The 19,206-nt window shown below is 40.1% G+C and overlaps 1 protein-coding gene across 1 annotated transcript in view; it reads left to right on the top strand.

Annotated features, from left to right (window-relative positions):
* Nucleotides 1-19,206, top strand: part of ENTPD7 (ectonucleoside triphosphate diphosphohydrolase 7) — a 41,172-nt gene that overhangs the window by 10,976 nt on the left and 10,990 nt on the right. Inside the window, exons 4-10 of the mRNA XM_081823647.1 lie at nucleotides 3,018-3,223; nucleotides 3,477-3,627; nucleotides 7,653-7,756; nucleotides 10,087-10,143; nucleotides 11,998-12,131; nucleotides 15,537-15,703; nucleotides 18,229-18,553. Of these exons, the coding sequence (XP_081679773.1) occupies nucleotides 3,018-3,223; nucleotides 3,477-3,627; nucleotides 7,653-7,756; nucleotides 10,087-10,143; nucleotides 11,998-12,131; nucleotides 15,537-15,703; nucleotides 18,229-18,553 (1,144 nt within the window). The remainder of the gene's footprint in view (nucleotides 1-3,017; nucleotides 3,224-3,476; nucleotides 3,628-7,652; nucleotides 7,757-10,086; nucleotides 10,144-11,997; nucleotides 12,132-15,536; nucleotides 15,704-18,228; nucleotides 18,554-19,206) is intronic.

Raw genomic sequence — 19,206 nt, 5'->3', positions numbered from 1 at the left:
ATAAAGGGTCTTGAGCCCCAAACGTTTGAGAACCAATGAACTGGGGAAAAGTTATTCATTAAGCAGCAGGGAATGGGATCCAGAATCTAGTGAGAAAAGTAGAGGGAAAGGTTTTCAGAGAGGGAAAGCAGAGAAAGATCTGTGAAGCATGTGAAGTAGAAAGATTGCTATGATGAGAAATGAGAAGTCACTTTGGGCGAGAGATGGCTTATCTTGCCTGTGGCATCCTGTGAGGTTAGTATTTGCACAGGTTCTGTAACTTGAACCCAGATGTCTTCCCAGTTTTCATGTGATAGCAATGAGCTGTTATGAGTCGATTTGTGGATTATAAGCCCAGTTCAGCCCAGTCATTTGATTAGAATGGGTAAGTATGTGGTGAACAGAGTCTTTGGGACTGTAAATTGACTAGAGTGTAACAGATTTTTACCACCTGCCTCATTTCCCATAACTCACTCTGATATCGGATCCAGAAAAAAGTTCTACCTGACCGTATCCTATGTAATAATTTACAGCATTATTTTGGAGCTCAAATGTATGTTCTTCCCTTATTTTGTATTGTACCTTAGGAAAGGTACTTAGCTCTACTTTTTTCTTTCCAATCTGTTTCTACACACTTATCTATTCATCAGGTTTGCTTTTCTGTCCAAAGGAGAGAACTTTGTGGTCTGCATAGCAATGTGAAATCACCAGTAAACATGGGCTAGATTGTCCTGAGGGGTGGGACATGTGGCTTATTGTCTGATCAGAGGTGGATTTCTGCAGAGCTAATGATACCTACACATCAAGGCCCCAAACATGTGTGGACTCCTTTCATATTTGTAATGTTGAATCTTTTTTAAAAAAGAATACCCCTCTCCCCAATGGCACTAGCTTCAGGCTTCACAAAACCTAGTTCTGAGGGGTTCTGTGTACGGGTCTAGGGGATCTAGGAGTTAGCCTAAATACGGTTTTGGGTGACTAGGGCAGATACAAGGAAGGTTGTTTAGCTGTGATACTTGAAAAAATTCACAGCTTTGCTTTCAGAGCATTTATTCAACTATTAGTTCAACCTATAGTAATACTTAATCAAATTTAAAGGAATTCACAAGACTCTTTTTTTTTTTTTTTAAAGATTCCATCCATTCATCTGACAGAGAGAGGCACAGCGAGAGAGGGAACACAAGCAGGGGGAGTGGGAGAGGGAGAAGCAGGCTTCCCGCCGAGCAGGGAGCCCGATGCGGGGCTTGATCCCAGGACCCCGGGATCGTGACCCGATCCGAAGGCAGACGCCTTAATGACTGAGCCACCCAGGCGCCCCTACAAGACATTTTAATCTGTCTGCCATGCAGTATGTATTCTTAGCACCGAGAAACAGCTCTTTTTCCATATAATCTCAAAGCCGTTCTCACTGGGCTCCTCTTCAAGTGAAGCCTTTGGAGAGGAGTCAGCAATGTTTGTGCTTTTCAGACCCTCAGGTTCTGAGTGAACTTTAATGTTTATTAAAGCCTCAGAGGGCGCCTGGGTGGCTCAGTTGGTAAAGCGACTGCCTTCGGCTCAGGTCATGGTCCTGGAGTCCCTGGATCGAGTCCCGCATCGGGCTCCCTGCTCGGCAGGGAGTCTGCTTCTCCCTCTGGCCCTCCCCCCTCTCATGTGCTCTCTCTCATTCTCTCTCTCTCAAATAAATAAATAAAATCTTCAAAAAAATAAATAAATAAATAAATAAAGGCCTCAGAGCTCAGGAGCATTTTAGCATTTTACCAACTCTTAGCCGCCTTTTCTTCTGGACTCTTCAGCCCTTTTCTCCAGAGTCTTCTACTATTTGCCCTCTCCGTGCTCATCACGTAACAACAAGAGCAGTGGCAGCACAGCACGGTGCTCACCCCTCTGAGGGCGGAGACTCCAAACCCTTATTTTACGGATGAGAAAACAGTCTCAGAGAAGTTAGGTAACTTGCTGAAGGTCACATAGCATAGGAAATGCTAGAGCTGAGGCTCAAACCTTGGTGTTTTGATGGTAACATCTTTACTTGTTTCATCTTTTGCTGTCAGCCAAATAAATATCTTGTAATGAGAATCTGGAAAAATCCCAACATAAAGTACTGATGTCCTGGGGCTTAGAAGCTTTTTTGTTTTTGTTTTAAAGCAGGGTAATGTTTTATTTTGTAAACTGGGTGTTGGGTACAGAGGCATTGTTTTATTGTTACTATTTATACATACTTTATAAACATTCTTTTTATGACTAAAAAATACTTTAAAAAATTGTAGAGAAGAGGGGCGCCTGGGTGGCTCAGTCATTAAGTGTCTGCCTTCGGCTCAGGTCGTGATCCTGGAGTCCCGGGATCGAGCCCCGCATCGGGCTCCCTGCTCAGCGGAGAGCCTGCTTCTCCCTCTCCCACTCCCCCTGCTTGTGTTCCCTCTCTCACTGTGTCTTTCTCTGTCAAATAAATAAATAAAATCTTTTAAAAAAAAAAAAAAGATTGTAGAGAAGAACAATTATTGTATTTATGACATACATTTTTACTAATGCAAGTCTAGCAATAAAAAATACAAAGTAAAAAGCCCCATACATTTTTACCACCTAGAAACACATATTAAGTGATAATCATTCCAAAGTATTCTTTATATACAGAAAGGAGAGATAGAAGGGAAATTATTAGTATTCATTTAGTTAACTACTGTGGGTAACTGCCCTGAATCTTAGTGGCTTATAACAACAAAACCCAGTTATTTACTCAGGCCTAGAAGTTCTTTAAAGTTGGTAAAAGATTTGGTTCCCCAGCCAGTTTCAGAACTGCCCCCAAACATAGAGGAGTCTTTTAGTTCTCTGATTCCAGTGGCCTCTAGGCAAGCAAACCAGCTGTTGCCTCATATATATACATCAGTAACTACAGTAGTGTGGTTTCATTCCTTAAGACGTGTGGTTCCATGTGGCTGGCACATATAGGCAGTTAATGAAGACTCATGAACAAATGAATTAAAGTAGTGGTGACTTTGTGGAGCTGGATGCTTGATACCAATATCTCTTTTTGCCTGGCTTAGGTATTTGGCTCGAGTAGGGGAGCTTGAAGCAACTGACACTGAAGACCTGACTCTAAATTATGGCCTTGTTGTGGACTGTGGCAGCAGTGGCTCCCGGATTTTTGTTTATTTCTGGCCAAGACATAATGGCAACCCCCATGATTTGCTGGACATCAAACAGATGAGAGACCGCAACAGCCAACCAGTCGTTAAAAAAATCAAGCCAGGTACTAATCAGATTATATTTTGTTGTCAATCTCTTTTTATCTGTTGCAGGCATGCGAGAGGAGAGAAGAGGGAGAAGGAAAGCTACCCCCCATTTTTTCCTTGAGAGTCTGGATAATGGAAGGGATATCTCATTCGTTGCTGCTCCCATCCTCGCAAATAAATAAGCGTTTAGGACCTTAAGCAGAACTTTATGGAGAATCAGTCTTCTGAGTCAATGTGATCTGCTTTTTAAAGTATTTTGTCTTACTTAAGGAATCTCTGCAATGGCAGACACCCCAGAACATGCCAGTGATTACCTTCGTCCTCTGCTGAGCTTTGCTGCTGCCCATGTGCCTGTGAAGAAGCACAAGGAGACACCCCTTTACATCCTATGCACAGCAGGCATGCGGCTTCTCCCTGAGAGGTGAGACGCAGGGCCTGAAAAACACGGGCAAATGGGTGGCACGAGAGTTGCAAGACTGACTGTATGCATTGTTCTCTGTAGTTCCCTGGTCTGAAGGTGGGCTGTGGGCATACCACACAGAGTTGACAGGTGGCACTAAAGGACTCCTTGCTCAAAAGAGAGCAGAGCCACCCCCGCACGTCATTACTTCACAATCCGTTGTTCAGAGCTTCATGTCGTTTGTTTCTTTGGGATCGATATCTATGTGAGATGGCTGTAATGATTGTTAGTTCTGATTGAGAAGCAATGGTGATGGTGATACATCTGGAACTCTAGACGGAGAGCATAGTCAGAAGTGTCGTAGGAGGTTCATCCGAGTGACCAGGTACCTGGAGGCCAGTAGGAAAGGCTCTGGTAGGAATGCTGCTCTGTCTGTCACTGCCTGGCTCCCTGGTGATAGTTGGTGCTGCTTGCCAAGCTCAGTCTCCATTGCTTTAGACCAGTTTTTTCAATCCCAACCAGTCCAGTGTCCACCTGACCTTGGTAGTTTAGCCCAGTATTTTGCCACCTGATCCCTCTTCCTTCTCTGGAAGAAGAGGAGGAGGAAGAGGCAGTGGCTATATGTAGGTCACACCCCTTCTTGTTTGTGATGTTTCCCCTTCAATACCTCCCTGACCCCTCCACACTTATTATGGTCATGGGGTGGCAGTGAGCTCCCTTAACCTTAGAATTCGTCCTTCTGGAATGTTCAAAGTCTCATAGGCATCAGGTATTTTTTATTAGCTTAAATGTTTTTTCTTGGTAAACAGTGACCTTTCCCAGAAAGTTTTATTTTGTATCTTGGCCAGCAACAACAAAAACCTCAGCCATGCGTGTAGGGCTTATGCTACTTACGCCAGATGTGCTGGATAACATATGTCCACAGTTCTTTCAGTGGACTTCTTTCCTTCTGTTTAAACACATGGTTACTGGTTTACTATCTAGGCTACTGTTGAGAAGGAGATTATTTTATATAGCCATTTGTGGAAACGAGAGATCTTCTAGCCCCTTATTTTTCCATATATCTTGACCTTTAAAATTTTTTTCTTTTGTTTTTATTTTTAAAACCAAATTTTAAAATATTATAGCTGCATTAAAGGAATCTTAAAGGTAAAAAAAAAAAACAAAACAAAAACCCCAAACACATATTCCTACTGCCCTATCATCTTATCACGTTCCCTTCTCTCTGTACATCTACATGTAGTTTCTACAAAGTTGTAACCATACTGCACATGCAATTTAGGATTTTTAGTTTTCACATAAGTAATATTCACATAGTTCAAAATTTAGAAATCCTGGGAAGAGTATAGGTGACAAAGGAGTGCCACATCACAGGTCTGTGAGTGGTCTGCGGTCGGCACCAAGGAAGGGGGAGGATGGCCAGAGAAAAAGCTGACTCAGAAGTCAAAAAGACAGAGCCGACCAGGAGGTTGATGGTTTGGCCACGTTTTGTGGGTCTGGAGCAAAAGAGGATTGTCTCATCTCCTGATGCCGCTCAGCATTCACTTTGTCAAAGAAGTTTCCATCCGGACAAAACCTACTATGTAGTTCCATTCCATTTGTCTAAGATGTTCACTGTCTGCATGGAAGCTCTGAATATTAATATTTCTTTTATCTTAAGAATTTGTGAAGAGCTTGCCTTTTAACTTGTCTTCTGATCACCTCTTCTAATAATGCCTGGATCTCTCCTGGGCTTATGAAATCATTGTTCCCAATTGAGGCAGCCGTAGTTGTTGACATAAATGCAACCATCACTGTAAGAACCTGTTTTGTATAATTAATGCTTTGCTAATTTATTAGCATTTGTGAGCAATATTCAAAATGGGTTCAGATCACCTGGACTATATTTTGAAATGTGTTAGTCCTAGGTTTTATTCTTTGCCAAAGGCCTGAACTAACAATTTTTTTTACCTCATTTTCATTTTGTAATGGAAATATCCTTAAAAAATTACAAAGATAGTACAAGGTGATATATAAGGGAAGAAAAAACTTTTGTTATGGGAAGTTTCAAACATCAAAAAAAAATAGATCATAATGAATCCTTATTTTCTTACCACCCAGCTTCAGTAATTGCCAACATTTTGCCACTAAAAATTTTTTTAAATAAGAAACAATAATTGAATTTTAGAGAATCCCGTGCAGTACATGAAGAACTTTTTTGTTTTATTGTTTAATATAAATTGGGATCATATTATATGTACTGTTTCATAACCTATTAAAACTCAGAATATAGGGCGCCTGGGTGGCTCAGTTGGTTAGGCGACTGCCTTCGGCTCAGGTCATGATCCTGGAGTCCCGGGATCGAGTCCCACATCGGGCTCCCTGCTCAGCAGGGAGTCTGCTTCTCCCTCTGACCCTCCTCCCTCTCGTGCTCTCTCTCATTCTCTCTCTCGCAAAAAAAAAAAAAAAAAAAAACTCAGAATATATCAGACATCTTTTCAGGTCAATGCATATAGATCTATATTGACCTCATTTCTTTTAACATCTGTCTAGTATCACATTGTATGGATATACCACAGATTATTTAATCAATACCTAATGATGTGCATTTAGGTTATTTTCACTTTTTCATTGTTATAAGTAGTGCTGCAATATTCTCTTCCTTTTTGTATTCTCATCTGATGATTTCCTTGCAATAAATTTCTACAAGTGTAATAGCTGGTCAAAGGTTAAGCACATTAAAAATGTGGATACATAGTCCTGGATTGCTCTTAGAAAGATCATACCAGTAATTTATATTCCAAACAGCAGCATATGTTGGCGCCTGTTCTTCCATATCATCACCAAAACCAGCAAGCCCTCTTCTTTGGGTATTTTAGAAGCATATCCAATAGGGAGGGCAAAACAGTCCCTCTTGTTCCACATACAAAATTCTTATTGCAAGAAATTAATATGTATAACAGTGAGCTTTTTTGGAAACTGTACTTGACAGTATACTGGGAAATTATTACTTTATTTTTTTTATTTATTTATTTGACAGTGAGAGACACAGCGAGAGAGGAAAAACAAGCAGGGGGAGTGGGAGAGGGAGAAGCAGGCTCTCCGCTGAGCAGGGAGCCCGATGTGGGGCTCAATCCCAGGACCCCGGGATCATGACCCGAGCCGAAGGCAGACGCTTAACGGCTGAGCCACCCAGGCGCCCCTGGGAAATTATTACTTTAAATGTATTCTTCACAATTTTAAGTGTTAACATTCTCCATTAAGTCATGCCGACAACTATCTGAGCCAATATTTTTGTAATGAGTAATTTAAAAAACCCAGGATAATTGCTCTTATTTTTCACCGTTTTCTCTAGATTCATATTATTACTTCTAGCTTTGTTTCTTTGCTTTTCTTTAATAACACTGATAACACAAAACTGTAGAGGAGAAAACAACCCTAGATACTAAGACTCAAACTTTGTCCCCAAATTGTTATAACCTTTGGATTTTTCTCCTGATCTGGGTTTTTCAAATGATATGATTTTTATAAAGGAAAAAAATCCCAACCCTTGAAATATATAAAAGGAGATTAAAAAGTTCATTGTCAGCTTGTGTAAAGGATTATTAAAAACTTGTGGACCTAACAGTGCTCGTTGTGTGGTGACATGAGGCGTTGTTTCTGTATTGTGTAAGATCTGAAGATGAGATTGTGTTCCTCGGTCTAACAGCTTCCCTTCACAGTAGTTAGGAATCGTGTAATTATGAAACCGAGCTTCCTGCCACTTATACATATTCAGCCTGTGAGAGGCACAGAACCATGGTCTCATCTTTTAACGCTATTTGAATTGTAAAATTATAAAAAGGGAAGTATTAATAGTACCATATTGCCCTTTAAGTAGGAGGATGTACTTTGGAGGCAGTTTAAACCTTTGAAATCAAAGGAGGTACCAAAAAGAAGCAGGGCTCAGCTGGTGGATGGGCTATATGAGCAGTGAGTCATAACAAGTCTGAGTAGAAGGTCAAGTTGAAGCTAATTGTGAAACGAGTGTTTAACGATTAACTTTTATGTATTTTTTTTTCTTGCAGAAAGCAGCTGGCCATCTTGGCTGATCTAGTGAGAGATATACCGCTGGAGTTTGACTTCCTCTTTTCCCAGTCTCAGGCAGAAGTGATCTCTGGGAAGCAGGAAGGTACTGGGCCTCGAGGGGCACACTGGTTTGGCTCCCAGCCAACTGTGCCATAGTCTCTCTGGCGGGAGTTTAGGATAACTTTATATATTTGATTTTTATTTTTCTTCGAATAATTTTCTTAATTCTGCTGTATAGTTTTTTTTAATTATTATTTGCATATTCTGCATTGGTATCTGTTTTAGAGTCTGCTTTTAGAGGGGAGGGGGGTGGGGCATGGAGTGACTGGGTGATGGACCTTAAGGAGGGCATGTGATGCAATGAGCACTGGGTGTTACATACGACTGATGAATCACGAACTCTGCCTCTGAAACTAATACTCTGTATGTTAATTAATTGAATTTAAATTTTTAAAAAATGGAAAAAGAAGAATGCTGCTTTCTAGAAGTCCTATGTTTATATTTGTTTTTAACTTTGTGCTAGGTACTATGTTTATAAGAATGTGTTAGTATTTAGTGATGATTCCAAATGGATATTTGGTTAGTTAATTTTAGTTTTGAAATCATACATACTTCTCTGAGGTCTACTGAGTTTGCCAAATTCAAATGTAAAGTAAATTATTAAAGTAAGGGGAAACTTTAATTTTAGGGGGTGATCGGGATGATCACTACTTACTTTTCTTTTGTTACAGGCTCTCCCTTTATTGCATTTTACTGTGCAGTACTGATACTTCCCTAAAAGCTTGCACTTTGGGAGTGGAGTTGAATATGTGTTCTCATGTGGCCCAAATGTGGCCTGTATGACAAATTATGTTTCCATTTCTTGAAAAAGAGAAAATCCATGCATTCTAGTTACAGTTCACATAAGGGAAAAGATTTACCTTTTTCAATTTCAATATTGCATTTTTCAGCCCTAGAATTTTCATTTGGTTCTTTTTTATATCCTATTTCTTTGCTGAAACTGTCTATCTTCCATTCATGCTAGGACTGCTCTTATTTCTTGATTATATAGCTGCTTTAATATCTTTGTCTGATAATTCTGACATCTGTGTCTTCTTGGGGTTGGTATCTTTTCCCTTATAAGTTGAGAATTTCCTAGTTCTTTTTATGCCAAGTAATTTTATATTGTATCCTGAACATCTTGAATATTACATTATGAGACTCTGGGTCTTTTTTCAATCATAAGGAGAATATTGATTATTTGATTTAGTAGGGAGTTGACCTGGTTAGGCTTATGCCTCAAGTTCTGACCTGCCTTCTGTTGGCTGTGATTCTGTTGATTCATTTTTCAGAACCTTGGCACTGCAATTTGGATTTGTCCCATTTGTGTGATACCCAGTGGCCAATATAGAACCTGGGCATAGCCCATACAAAATGGGTTGTCTAGCCAATAGTTCAGTTCTCAGAACCTTTGGTATATTGTTCAGAGTGAGATCCATGCATGTGTAGCTTGGTTATGAGCCCAGGAGTTGATATACTATTTTATTCCTTACTCTCTATAATCTCCCCAATACTTTCTGGTTCCCTGGGGCTTACTCCTCCAGTCAGAAAGCCAGGACTTAAATTTACCTGCTCTGCCGTGCATTTCCCATGATTGCATCTGTATCCAGGGCTAAATGGTAGGGGACAGAGGGAGAAAAATAAGCAATAGGGATTTTCTCCAACTCTTAAGGCTCCTCTAGTCAGAGAAAGGATTCATGTCCTTCAGAGTTTTAGGTACCTGCCCAACCTTTGCCTCTACCCCTGCAGGATTGCCTGGTGTAGCAGAGAACAAAATAAAGGGAAAAAAACTCAAGAGATTTCCCTCCATTCTTTCTGAGCCTTTGGAGTCCCTTTTAATGCTTCTTGGACCAGAAAGCAAGGTCTTGAATTTCTTTCTCACCACACCTGTATGTCCTTTTGTGTTTCAAGCTGCTTTTGAGTCCAGGCCAGGCGATACCTGGGGAGGAAAATGGAGAATTCACTACCAGTTTGGTGGTACTTTAACTTCTCATCTCTGTTTCAGTGTGCCCATTATCATTTCCTTTCAGAGGTCTCACAAATGTGCTCCATACATTCCGTCCAGAGTTTACATTTGTATTCAGTGGGGAGACAGGATGGAGTGTGCTTACTCCATCTTGCCCAGAACCAGAACTCCCAAGATTCACATTTTTTTACCATTTGTTCTTATACATTAATCCATAATCATCTGTAGGAAATTTAGACAATGTAAATCATTTTAAAGGGAAAAGCATCATAAGATAAGAGTTTTTAAATTCATACACTGAGAGTGTGGAATAAAATACTCTCATCACCTTTTTCTAAGGAAAGGAGGAAAAGAGCGGCCCTGGGAAGAGGTGTAGACATGGCATAGCAATAGAGAATTAAGCAAGGACTTTCATATTTCTTACTTAGGAGTTTATGCATGGATTGGAATCAACTTTGTTTTGGGAAGATTCGACCATGAGGATGGTGAGTAATGCTGTCATCTTATGAGAGTTCTAAGCGCTGAAGGTTTATGTTGTAACCTATCAGTAGAACATAAGTGCTATGTTTGAGTTGTTTTTCTTTCTTTCTTTAGCTTTTTAAAACCCTTTTAAGATGCTTCATTTTCCAGTCCTAATTTGCCTTCTTTTATTTCTTTTTAACTTTTTAATATGGAAAGTTGCAAACATTCACAGAAGTAGAGTAAACAATAAAATGAATCTCCATGAACCCAGTACCCAGACTCAACACTAATTAGTGATTGACCAGTTTTTTTGCCCCACACTCCCTCCATACAGCATAGGGTTTTTTTTCCTATTAGATTTTTTTAAAAATATTTATTTATTTATTTATTGTGAGTGAGAGCTAGAGAGTGCGAGTGGGGAGAGGGGCCGAGGAAGAGAATCTCAGGCAGACTCCCCGCTGAGCATGGAGCCCAACATGGGACTCGATCTCAGGACCCATGAGATCATGACCGAGCCAAAACCAAGAGTTAGACGCTTAACTGACTGAGCCACCCAGGTGCCCCTCCTATTGGATTTTTAAAAGCAAACCCCAAACATATCATTTTATCTTCATGTACTTCAGTGTATATCTCTCACCAATGAGGAGTTTCAAAACAAATGAAATATATGCAATGGCATTTTTAAACTTAAAAAAGTTAACAATTTCTAATATTATGTAACATCCATCTACCCAGGTAAAGACTTCCCTTATTGTCTCAAGAATATTTATTTGTAGTTGTCTTGTTAAAATTAGAATCTGGTTGAGGATCACATGTTATGTTTGATTGATCAGTTTCTTACTCTAATTTATAGATTTTAATGTGTTTGATGCATCATAGTCCATCACATCATTATTCTTTTCAGTGTTCAAATTATACCATCATTGGCCAGTAGGAGCACCTTTAAGTTGGCTCCTGTACCTTTTAACATCACAGTAGTCTTGTAGTCTATTTCCCTTGCTTTTTGGTATACTAAGGTATTCCATGCTCATCTTGTATTCTTTCTACCTTAGACCTAGCATCAGCTACTTTTTAAGGAGCCCTGGTTTCTTTTATTGAAAAATGATATTTAGTGACTGTGGATGCCAGGGGTGTTCATTGCTCCTGGATTATCCTTGCTCCTAGGCCCTTTCAGTGAACAGAGCTAGAAAAAATGTATTTTTAGAAAGAGAAAAATAAATCATGATTTCATAGTGATAGTTCCAATTCATACTTAAAATTATAAGGTTATTGCTTATCTTTGATTTTATACTTACATGTTTTTTCTTTTATGCTGATTATGTTTCTAAAGATATTAATATAAACATTTGCTTTATTTCATAATATATGCTTAATTTACTAATAAAATCATTATCAATAAGACTACTGAAATGCAGTTTAAGATAGCTATTTGCTTCTATTGTCATTAAAATACATTCTATAAGGGATATAGTAAAAATGCTATGTTTTAAGTTACTGTTTTAAGTTATAAAAGAATTCTTTATAAGGGTGCCTGGGTGGCTCAGTCGTTAAGTGTCTGCCTTCGGCTCAGGTCATGATCCAGGGTCCTGGGATCGAACCCCGCATCAGGCCCCCTGCTCAGTGGGAAGCCTGCTTCTCCCTCTCCAACTCCCCCTGCTTGTGTTCCCTCTCTCGCTGTGTCTCTCTCTGTCAAATAAATAAATAAAATCTTTAAAAAAAAAAAGAATTCTCTAATATATAGGTGATATTATTAGATTAATTTATTTCAGTTTGTTTTTCATTTTTTAAGGGATTTCTGTTCTGTTTTTTTTTTTTTCTTTTTGATTTAATTTTGTTTTTTAATTACTAGATCCTTTCTGTTCCCTTATTTATTTCAGAATCCGATGCTGAGGCTCCCCAGGAATTGGCAGCAGGGCGCAGAAGGACAGTAGGGATACTGGATATGGGAGGAGCCTCTCTTCAAATTGCTTATGAAGTTCCTACCTCAACCTCTGTCCTTCCTCCAAAACAGGTATTTTACCTTTTAGGGAAATTCAGTTGCTAGAAATGCCAGTATTTGAGAAGAAGGTCACTGTCTTTGGACTTAGACCAACTTTCCTGGGTCCAAATATTTGTTGAGATACTTGCTAGCTTATATTATCTTGGGTAGGTCACCTCTCTGAGCCTTAATTTCCTCATATATAAAATAAAAAGCGAATAATAATAATATCTACTTCATAAACTTGGGAGGATGAAATGACACCATGTGTGTAAAGCACTTTACAAACTTCCCAGTATGTGATAAGTGTTTAATAATTTTAGCAATTATAATTATACTCCCCGACTCCTAGGGCTGCCTGAAGATTAAACGTGATAATCCATATAAATCCCAGAGTACAGTATTTGATACATACTTGTCTGTTAAATGTTATTTCCTTTCCCTTGCTTATGATTCCATTCTTGTGCTTCTAATATTCCGTACCTGACTAGAGTGTAAAGAATGTATCTCGAAGGAGAAGTTTTATCATAGAGAGGAAAAAGAAATGCAGACAGTTTTTAAGCACCTAGTATGGGCAAGGAATAAGACATACTGCCCCCAAAAGCTTATAATCTATCAGTGAAGATAGCCTGTGATAACAGGCAGACCATGACAGTGCTATCATTTGATCTAAACCAGAGTTTCTCATCATTGGCACTATTGACATTTTATTGTAGCTGTCCCATGCATAATATGATGTTTAGCAGCATCTCAGGCCTCTACCAGATGCCAGTAATGTCCCCACCCCATGTCACCTGCTCCATGAATGGGAGTCATCCTGGCTTGTTACCTGGGTTTTGGATGATAGTAGGCTTTTGCATAGTGGAGGTGGAGGAAGGCCACCTGTATGGAGGCAACAGTATACACAAGGGCACAAAAGAAGCAGCGAAGAGCCCAGAACGTCCAGGGAATGGTGAATAGCTTGTTGCAGTATATGATTTTCCAGTGTAGTATAGCTAAGTCTAGGAAGATAAGATGAAGGTAGATGGTGAGGAGTCTTAGGTGCCACGCTAGGGAATTTCACTTTTATATCTATAAATGGAGGAGAATTAGCAAAGGTTTGGACCTCATTTCATCATCTGTGAAGTAATTAAACTCCTAAGGTCCTTTTCAGCTCTGTATTGTGTGACTGATCTAACTGATTTTTTAGGAAAATAATTTTGGTGATATTGGAGAAAGAAATGTAGGTCAGGGAACCTTGGGTGAGAAGTAATAAGGGCTAAACTAGGCAATGTAAGTGGAAATGGAGTGGAGAGGACAGATTTCAAGGATTTGGAATTTAAAAAAACAATGTAATATAATGGTGTGGGTAGGACAGGGAAGGATGGCCAGTGATGCTGAGGTTCCCTCCTAGGTACCTGGTAGGGTAAGGAACCCAGCTACTGAGAGAGACCCCAGGATAAAGGGTGGGTTGATGCTAAGCAAATCAGTATGGTCTGGTGGTTTGGGTGAGAGCGACTTTCTAATCTCTAGCCCAAGTCCCGCGACCAGTGAGTTCAGTTTTGAGTATGTTGAATTTGAAATATCTGAGGAACATATGTGTTTAAATATCCAGCAAGATTGTTGAAAATGTGGATTTGACAATCAGCAGGGGTCTGTGCAAGGTTTGGAAATTTGGGGAACTAGGTTGTAAGGCATTTTAATTTTAGTCTATATTTGCTAGTATGTCGTCAACAGGTAAACTGAAGGCCATGGTTCCGGTGAGTGGCACTGATCCTTAAAGTCTTAAACAAATGACTTTTTTGTTTGTGTAGATTTAGAAAGTGACACTGGTGTAGAAAGTATATTTGCAAGCAACAAATTAGATGTATGCATAGCAGTATAATGATTTTAAAGGTGGATCTCAGTGCTTGGTAAAGAAGGAAAAGAACAATGAGACATAACACAATAGCACTTTACAAAATATAAATAATCCTCAATGCCCAAAGTGGTTTTTTTGTACAATTCACAAAGTTGCGCACATTCACAAAGTAACCCAACCACCACTATTGAATTCTAGAATGTGTTTATTATGCCCAAAGAAACCCCGCATTCATTAGTAGTCACTTGCCATTCTCTCCTTGTAGCCCTGACAGCCAATAATCTGCTTCACTGGGGCATCTGGGTGGCTCAGTTGGTTAAGCATCTGCCTTCGGCTCAGGTCCTGATCCCAGGGTCCTGGGATCGAGCCCCGCATCGGGCTCCCTGCTCGTCGGGGAGCCTGCTTCTCCCTCTCCCCGCTCCCCCCTCCCCATTTGTGCTCTCTCTCTCTCTCTCACTCGCTGTCTCTCAAATAAATAAAATTAAAAAAAAAAAATCTGCTTCACGTCTCCTGTGGATTTGCCTGTTCTTAGTATTTCACATAAATGGAATCATACAATATGTGACATCTTGTGTCTGCTTCTTTCACTTAGCAAAATGTTTTCAGGGTTCGTCTCTGTTATAGCACATGTCAGTCCTTCATTTCTCTTCATGGCTGAATAATATTCCTTTATATGACCATGCCATATTTTGTTTATCCATTCATCAGTTGATGGACTTCTGGATTTTATTTCCAGTTTTTGGGCTATTATGAATAATGCTGCTGTGAACATTCACATACACATGTTTGATTAGTCATAGTTTTCACTCCTCTTGTGTATATACTTAGTGAAATTTCTGGGCACCATAGCATCTTCATAAATTAAAAACAAATACATTCAAAACAATAATTTCATTTTACAACAGTATGTACAAACATACATTACACATTGAAGCACATTAGAATGGTTGCCTGTGGGGAGTGGGAATGGGAATGGATATGAAGATAAAAGGAAGTAAATAAATAAAACAAAAATGGGGCTTTGCCATAATAATGTACCATGAACTGAGGAGTGTGATTAATTCAACCCATGTACCTGAAGTTAAAAAAAAAATAGAGCCCCTTTTCATTGGAGGTCCAGTAAAACGGAACTTTCCCAATCCCAGTCCCTGTCATAGGGAACATTAGATCTTCTTGAATAGTTTTAGAAAAACCCATAGAATAGGTCTCATAATGATCTCCCAAATTCCTTAAATTTATTTTTATCAAAGGATTTTTTTTTTCCTGATGATAAAAATAGTACATTCTCATTTTGGAGGATTGGAAAATCAGAAAAATATGTGCAAGAAAATGATATCATTTGTAATAATGATTCTACCTTCTGTAGAACTACAGATAGTGTTGTAGTCTCTAATTCGGTATTTAGTCTCTGTACTGTTTTATGTAGGCTTGTCACTTTGTGTCTTTGTTGAAAATAATGCTATAAGAATGAGAGAATGCTGTAAGATATCTTAAAAAGTAGTTATAGCACATAAAGACTGGTGTATTAGTGATGTCATAGCTTTCTGTCAGTCAGCCAAAACTAAAATTCCCTTTTTTCGCTTTACATTGTATTATAGGAAGAAGAAGCAAAGATCCTGCTGGCTGAATTCAACCTGGGCTGTGATGTGCAACATACTGAACACGTGTATAGGGTTTATGTCACGACCTTCCTGGGTTTTGGGGGCAACTTTGCCCGGCAGCGCTATGAAGACCTTGTGCTGAATGAAACCCTTACCAAAAATAGGTATGTCTGTCGTGGGCATCTGTGCCTCTGAAATAGAAGGTCGTCAGCGTGCAGATACTAGGAAGAAATACTCCTGTCCTACTATGATAGATATGTCCTTGCTTCCTCCTTCTTCCTAACCACTCCTGCCAATGGGGTAGCATTGCTTAGAGACCCTCTATTAGTAGTCCCACTCGATCTAGGTGAGGATGCATTCTGGTCAGACCCAAAAAAGTTTAGCAGCTTATTAGGACCTCTTGCAGTGTCCTGTTTCAGAAATGGTATCATAGGATAAATGAAATTAAGTTCCTTTTTTTTTTAAGAATTTTTTAAAAACTTATTAGAGAGCAAGCACAAGCAGGGGGAGCGGCAGGCAGAGAGAGAAGGAGAAGCAGGAGGCTCGATCCCAGGATCCTGGGATCATGACCTGAGCTGAAGGCAGACGCTTAACTGACTGAGCCACCCAGGTGCCCCAGTGAGATTAAGTTCTTCATTTACAATGTGCAGTGTAATGTAGCTCTTAGCAGTTCCCTCTACATGGAAGACATATTTGTTGAATTACAGTGGAGTTGCATCTTATGTGGGAGTGAGGTCCATAGTGTACATAAAAGAATAAAAAGCATGTGAAGTCAGAATTAACCTTTACATTGTTCTCTCATTAAGTCCAGAACAGCCAGTTTGCTCTGCAGCACGGACAGATCACAGACTCTTCATTTGAGTATCCCGTGAAGTATTTAGGCCGTAATGTACAAATAGTTGTGAGATTTTTTTTTTATTATTTAAAATTATTGTATCATTATGTGCATCGAAGGAAGCATAACAGACAGCAGAGTTTTTTTCACCATAAAATTATTTACCCCCATTTGTTTTGCTAGAAACACTAGGTGGAAGAAGTACCAGTATAGCCTATTTATAATAACTTCTCCACAGCAGTTGTCTTATATTGGGACCTTGTTAAAGAAAATACTGTCTCATAATTCTTTTTTGCTTTTGCGAGTCTCAACTGCCAAGAGTTCACAGTATTTTGGGAGAATTCTGTTACCACAGATGACTGATGAATGCATTAAAATCAGTCCGTGGGTTTGCATTCTGAAAATACTCCACATTTGTATTCCTGTCACTTGGGATGCCGGCACCGCAGCATCTGGAGGACGGTTATGAGGGTTTCACACCAATTTTCTTGTGGTCCTTCTTTGTTAGCTGCTGTGCCTCCTTTTCCATTTCCTTCCTTTGTTGTTCTGCTGCCCTTTTCTCTTTGCTGTTTTCTGCTCAGAACTTGCCAGGCTGCATCATCATCCTGCCATGCACTGGTATTTTCTTGCCATGTTTCTAAGTTCCTAATTCAGAAGATTTAGTCTTCACTCGTGTAGCTTCTAATCCACTAGAGAAACCTGTGCTTCCTGGGATGTCAGAACATAATAGTTCCTTCCTCTTCTTCTTCTTCTTTTTTTTTAAGAGAAAGCGAGAGAGCGAACAGGGGTGGAGGTAGGGGGGGAGGGAGAGAGAGAATCTCAAGCAGGCCTCATGCCCAGTGCAGAGCCTGATGTGGGGCTCGATCTCATGACCCTGAGATCATGACTTGAGCCAAAATCAAGAGTCGGATGCTCAACCGACTGAGCCACCCAGGCGCCCCTGGTTCTTTCTTCTTAATATGATTTTCTGAGGTTGTTTTGTTTTGTTTTTTCCATAGTTGGTGTCACATCCTTAAAATAAGTTCCAGTCATTCCAAAGCATTTTGTGGTGTTGCCACATTCCCACTCCCTCCTTCAGTCTTTACCCTTGTGGGGGCATCTTCGTCCCAGGAAGTCCACTCTTCAACATGGGTCTCTTCAGAAACTGGTGAATAATTAACCGTGGTCGGCAACATTATTTGGTCTCCACTTAATTTCTGTTCTCAGCCAGATCTGTATTTCATCCCCTTAGGAATGGGAATTTTGTTGCTGGGCAAAGTGCTGACTTGAAACAGCCAGAACTGTGTGACGGCTACAGTGGGGATGAGAACCTGCCCCTCCCCCCCTTCCCTGCGAGGGGCCAGGCATGTCCTTCCTATTGCCAGCAGTTGTTACTGCACCACCGACAAGGTCCCCTCCTCAGGAGCCTCTCCCAGGCCTTCCTTCTTCACCTCCTCCCAGGGTTTTGGTAAACGTTAGAACTGCACTCGGTGTGGTGAGATCTTGACACTTTTAAGAGACCAGTGGGAATGAAGACTAGACTGATACCCGCAGATTAACATTTCCAGTTTCACTCTGCACTGGGAGATGTACATGTGGACTGAACAGTTGGACAAAATTTGATCACTGCCATAATTCTCTCCTTCCCTTCCTTCCTTCCTTCCTTCCTTCCTTCCACTAAATTGAATTTGCTTAAGGTAAATTTTGATGTTACGACTGATGCTAAAACTCCATTCTTGTTTCTAGGGATGCCATGTAAAACAACAAGATAATCTGTGAAGCACATTCTTAGACCAAGTTTCTTAAACTAGGCGTTTCTTAGAAGAGGGTGAGTACATCAGTGAAGTGTTTTGTGTGTTTTTGTCACTGTGACAGGTTGCTGGGCCAGAAGACTGGTCTGAGTCCAGACAATCCACTTCTGGATCCCTGCCTGCCTGTGGGCCTCACAGATGTGGTGGAGAGGAATAGCCAGGTGCTGCACATCCGAGGAAGAGGAGACTGGGCGTCTTGTGGGGCGATGCTGAGCCCCCTGCTGGCTCGCTCCAACACCAGCCAGGCCTCGCTGAATGGCATCTACCAGTCACCAATTGACTTCAACAACAGCGAGTTCTACGGTTTCTCTGAGTTTTTTTACTGTACAGAGGATGTGTTACGCATTGGTGGCCATTATCACGGGCCAACGTTTGCCAAGGCTGCCCAGGTAAATTATTTATAATAAAGATGACTCACGCCAGCTGCAGCCATTTATTGGATGCCTAACTTTGTATCAGATGCTGTTCAAAGAGCTTTGCATGCCTGATCTCACTGGATTCTTCGCAGGGGCCCTATGAGCCCTCATTTTATAGATGAGAAAGTGGACTCAGAAGTTAAGGAACCCACTGTGCTGGACTGTCTTCTAGTTCATTAAGCTTAGGTTTCCATGCATGTCGTGATCACCCAGATTATCACCCCAGTCCATAATTGTGGTGGCTAACGGTTGTTCCTCTAGTTTTCCAATAATCTTGTTTAATGTTTGTGGCCAAAAGTATCATCCCCAGAGATTTTTCTCCTTACTGGGTATTCTCAATGGTAATGTGCTTTTGGAGATGATGTCACACAGGTGGGCAAGTGCACTTTCATTTTTTTGGTTTGAGTCATTAGGAGGCCAGAATGGTATATAGGGTCACTTGGAATATTAGAAAGATGTTGGGAAAAGCAATGTCGGTGTAAGTATTATTTAAAACTAAAATGCAGAAGAAATAAAAATTCATTTAGAGCATATCTAGGATGTTAGCAGCTTATAAGCTTAAATCATTAGTTACCTGAACAGGTAAAAGTTTAGCTAGCTTTCTATAGCTCCTTTTTTTAAAAAAA

The sequence above is a fragment of the Leptonychotes weddellii genome, chromosome 6 (genome assembly GCF_054177405.1).
Source record: "Leptonychotes weddellii isolate Sample4059 chromosome 6, ASM5417740v2, whole genome shotgun sequence".
Taxonomy (NCBI): domain Eukaryota; kingdom Metazoa; phylum Chordata; class Mammalia; order Carnivora; family Phocidae; genus Leptonychotes; species Leptonychotes weddellii.
Note: the sequence above shows the minus strand (reverse complement) of the source record. Positions and strands in the feature narration are given on the sequence as shown.